At 39.3% G+C, this 4,318-nt stretch overlaps 2 protein-coding genes across 2 annotated transcripts; both read right to left on the bottom strand.

The window, feature by feature from the left end:
• Positions 1 to 1,355: 1,355 nt before the first annotated feature.
• On the bottom strand, positions 1,356 to 1,722 carry LOC111656247 (histone H4). Its single transcript, XM_023407896.2, has one exon. The coding sequence runs from the start codon at positions 1,709 to 1,711 to the stop codon at positions 1,400 to 1,402; it is 312 nt and encodes a 103-aa protein (XP_023263664.1). The 5' UTR covers positions 1,712 to 1,722; the 3' UTR covers positions 1,356 to 1,399.
• A 1,039-nt stretch (positions 1,723 to 2,761) lies between these two features.
• Positions 2,762 to 3,533, bottom strand: LOC111656248 (cystatin-A1-like). Its single transcript, XM_023407897.2, has 3 exons — positions 3,341 to 3,533; positions 3,138 to 3,239; positions 2,762 to 2,984 (listed from the first exon to the last, which is right to left on the bottom strand). The coding sequence occupies exons 1-3, from the start codon at positions 3,410 to 3,412 to the stop codon at positions 2,862 to 2,864; spliced, it is 297 nt and encodes a 98-aa protein (XP_023263665.1). The 5' UTR covers positions 3,413 to 3,533; the 3' UTR covers positions 2,762 to 2,861.
• Positions 3,534 to 4,318: the final 785 nt, after the last annotated feature.

The raw sequence follows: 4,318 nt of genomic DNA, 5'->3' as shown, positions 1-4,318 counted from the left end.
CTTTCTTGGAGCCCTTCTTGGGCGCAGACTTTGCGGGTTCAGGCATTTTGGTTGGTTTCTACTTCACAGAAACGGATGAATCGTTGAAGGAAGCAGAGACTCTTGTTATGCAGGCTCCATGCAAATGAGACTGTGTGGTCCCCTTCCTGTGATTGGTTAAACTACACATTGGGCTGGAGGTGGGGGTTGTGTTTCAATGGTAACCTTTCTTGTTAAAGTAGTCTGCAGTCTTGAGCCAGTTTGAGCAGATAAAAGGAAGAAAATATGTGGTTACCTTGTGAGAAATTGACATTTTAATTAATCATTAGATCAGTATGAACAATAAGCTTCAGTTGCAAAATACAATCACAAAAACAATAGATTGTATTTAACCTGTCTTGATACAGATTAAATATTAATCTATATGTTGAACAATAAATAAAAATACTGGGCTTGACAATTTGTAACAAAGATTGTAATGAAATAAATTATCGAAATAAACTGAATGTTAAGGAAATCTAAAGATACTAATATTTGTTAACATCTTCAAAAACACAACAAACACACTAACTTCCCTTCCAATCAGATAGTCTTCATCCAACCAACAAAAGCTTTGCAGCAGGTTAAAATCTGCCTTTGTAAAAAATATAATTCCCACCATTCTTGAAAAGTTTTCTGGGTTGATGAAACAGATGAGACAAATCAATATACATATATACATAGATACTTTATTTATAAAATTGGCCTATGAAGATGTTATTACAGAACATCAGCATTAATGTATAGATCAGAGCAGATTTTAATATGGGGGGGGCTTAGAAAAAAACCCAACTAACAGCAAATAACACGTTAGTTATATAATATATATATATATATATATATATATAAAACCTTTCAAAGAGCCTTAGAAGTGTCTGGCTGATATGTGAGCCGTGGTTTCATGGTGTTAATAGATAGATAGATAGATAGATAATATCCCTTAGCTCATTTGTGATAACAATAAATAAACTATAATTAAAGGTGTAATTATGTAACAATAGAACAAAAGAATGTAACTAAATAATGACTTATGTATAACTAATTATACCATCATGTACTGCTGGTCTACTAGAAGAAAAGATGCCATCCAACAGCTGAACTGTTGCATGTATCATGAGTTATATTGTGGGACAGACTGATGGACAGAGACAGTCATGATTGAAGCACGTGCTTTCTGAGCTCTGCAGGAGAAGGTTGTTTAAATAACATAAGTCCGCCATTCACATTAATTCAGCTCCATGCGCTATGCTTGCTGTTATAAACATTTGTCAATTAATTCATAAGCCTGTGGTGTGCTGTGAGGAGGATAAAGCTCTTTGTGACTCAGTGTTTGGCTCTTAAAAGAGCCTTTGGGTTGTTTAGATGTTGGTGGTTGGAGAGTTTAACCGCCGAAGCCGTACAGAGTGCGGCCCTGTCTCTTGAGAGCATACACCACGTCCATGGCGGTCACAGTCTTCCTCTTGGCGTGCTCGGTGTAGGTGACGGCGTCACGGATGACGTTCTCCAGGAAGACCTTGAGCACACCGCGGGTCTCCTCGTAGATGAGACCGGAGATACGCTTGACTCCGCCACGGCGAGCCAGACGGCGGATGGCGGGCTTAGTGATTCCCTGGATGTTATCACGGAGAACTTTACGGTGACGCTTGGCGCCTCCTTTACCGAGTCCCTTTCCTCCTTTGCCTCTTCCACTCATGTTTACTATCTGGTCGACGTTAAGTCAATGATGATCACTCTGAGCTTCACAGCAATTCAAACCCTGTCTGAGGACGTGAAAGAAGACAGAGCAGAGGCGGGTAACTTCTTCTTCTGTGGATTTTCATGGCCGCTGATAATGAACTCTTTGCTGCATTAGCGCCACCTCCTGAACCGGAGCATGAGTCAAGGCCGGAAGTTCGAGGTCTATTAGCCAGAAATAGACCAATCAGTTTGGAGTGAAATGGATCCTACAATACGTCTCTATGATCTCTATTGCAGTAGAACAATAAATGAATCTCAAATGTAAATTCTCTCATCTCTAACTGTTATCTCCCCTTCACCTTTTGCAGCACGCTCCCAGCTCGGCACACCAAACATGCTGGTTCCAGCACCTCCATATCCACACCACTGTCATTTCTGTAGTGTGATAGTGACTGCCATTTATAGAGAGGTAAGACTTTGTTACTTTTGATATGACATATTTAGATTCAGATCTGGGTATACATGCGTGGGTATTCAGTTATATTGCATTACACTTTATGAGTTGATCATACTTTATGCTTTGTATTCAAAATCAAACTATTTTAAATAAGGGCAACATGCTCGCTTCTCTTGGTTCTTGTTAAAAGTTTCCTGCAGCATTTGTCATCCAGTGGTCTCTTGTGAGGACATCAGGGAAGAGTCTGTTCCTCTCCACACACCTTGTTGGGCCCCGTCCTTTACAAAGGCCTCATCAACAGAAAATTACATTTTCATGCCCGACACGTTGTGAAAACTGCCACTAACTTTTTCGGCCATCTGCAAAAATATCTTACTCAAAATTAGGTTCTCTATCTTTTTTTCTAATAATTTGTGCAGCCAAAGACTGACCGGAAAATATTTCTGAGATTAGGCTTCAGAGAAGAAAAGCAACATTTGAATCTCTGTCTTTTTTCTTTTTTTTTTTGATACATTCTTTATTATTTATTTCTAAAATACTGCTATCAACTTTTGAGTATCATCTTATGCTGCATATGCATTAACACTTTAGAAAAGAAACTCTATAACATTATTGTACAAGAATTTTATTGTGTATAATTCTTTAAGGATAAAGGAGCAGAGTATGTTGTTATGAGGCTGCAGCAGTTGAAACAGGCAGTGTGATCACATTACAAATGTACAATGGTATCGTCTTTGTCGTCATGTACGCTGGTCAGCACGACTTCTCCTCCATCATATGGACGGCTTTGGTAAACTTTCAGGTGAAGGTAAATGTGCCCTCCTACATGAACCTGCAGGGAAGAGAGAGTAAAAATGACAGAAACATTGAGGATCTTCTACCATTTAAAAGTTCACCTGGATGCCACAATTAATTTAGTCCATATCCGTACACCTGAGACTTTCTTTCTTTACTTTGAAACAAATAATATCACAACATTAATTACCTTGATCAGGTAGTTTGTTCCATTTACAACTTGGCTGGTGTATTTAACTGCTCTGAATTCCTCATAAACCTTCTTTGTGTTTTTCTGTACTTCGCCCTTCACCTGTGTGTGAAGGAAATAAAAATTGATGTAAATCCAGAGTTAAATGCAGACCTCAGAATCGTGTGAGAGGTTGTGAAAAACGAAAATAGACTGAAGCTCACCTGATCACAAATCTTCTGGATTTCCTCAGTGGCATCCATTGGGTCAGTGAATCCTCCAGGCATGTTAGTCATCGTCTCAAGGTCCGTTAACAGAGTTAACAAGTTAACAGAGAAGTCAGTCGTCTGCTTTTAATGTCTCAAGTGTTCATTTCCAGCTGGTTATCAGACATATTTATACTGTGTAACTACCCTTAGATACGCACTGAAAGGTGGATCTGATGTCGGGTGGAGCTGTTGTATACGTGTAACCACAGCCCACATATGAGTGTGGTTAGTGTTGCTCATCCTTGATGAATTTCTCCACATATTGCAGCTAACACTGTGGCACTTCTCATAAACTGCACGTCTCAGATTGTGTAATTCAGATTCTGATCCTCTGGCGTATCTTTAAAGAAGCTGTGACCAAGAAGCTTTTATACTGACAAATGTTCAACTAATCCCAAATATGTGAAAGGTGTTGTTTGTAGTGACGAAACCACAGGTTATTACCATCTTACTTTTGAGTTCCCCTTCGCTCTATGGAGCATTTTAGGTGTAAGGAACATCACGGGCAGGCTACATTTAGGGTATCTTGAAAATCAAATGCAGGTTTAAAGAAACAGGCCACCATTTTGGGAAATATGTTTATAAGCTCTCATGTCTTTATGGTAAATATGAAGCTGTCTGGCTGAAAACAGCAGACAATTTGTTCAACTTAGCTATGGCTCCTTGCCAAGCCGTGCGGCACCTAATCCCCATGATACCACAACTTATGTGTTTTTACACTTCAGTGGATTAAACTAAAGAGATATGTTTTAATTAGCGGTGCTGGAAGGTGAATTGTTATATTATATAAGCCAGGCTGGCTGCCGCTGCTTTGATGCTAAACATGACACAATGAACTCTGGGCTTTCTTTGCAAAACTGGCTGCTTTTTCTCACTCAAAGCTGACCTTTGGTGATGGAGGCAGATCAGTCTTCATAATGCCAGTAATAATTT

The sequence above is a fragment of the Seriola lalandi genome, unplaced genomic scaffold (assembly GCF_002814215.2).
Source record: "Seriola lalandi dorsalis isolate HSWRI2012SDOR001 ecotype SW California unplaced genomic scaffold, Sedor1 jcf7180002054351, whole genome shotgun sequence".
NCBI lineage: Eukaryota > Metazoa > Chordata > Actinopteri > Carangiformes > Carangidae > Seriola > Seriola lalandi.
The sequence above is the reverse complement of the archived record's forward strand: the minus strand, read 5'-3'. Positions and strand labels throughout refer to the sequence as shown.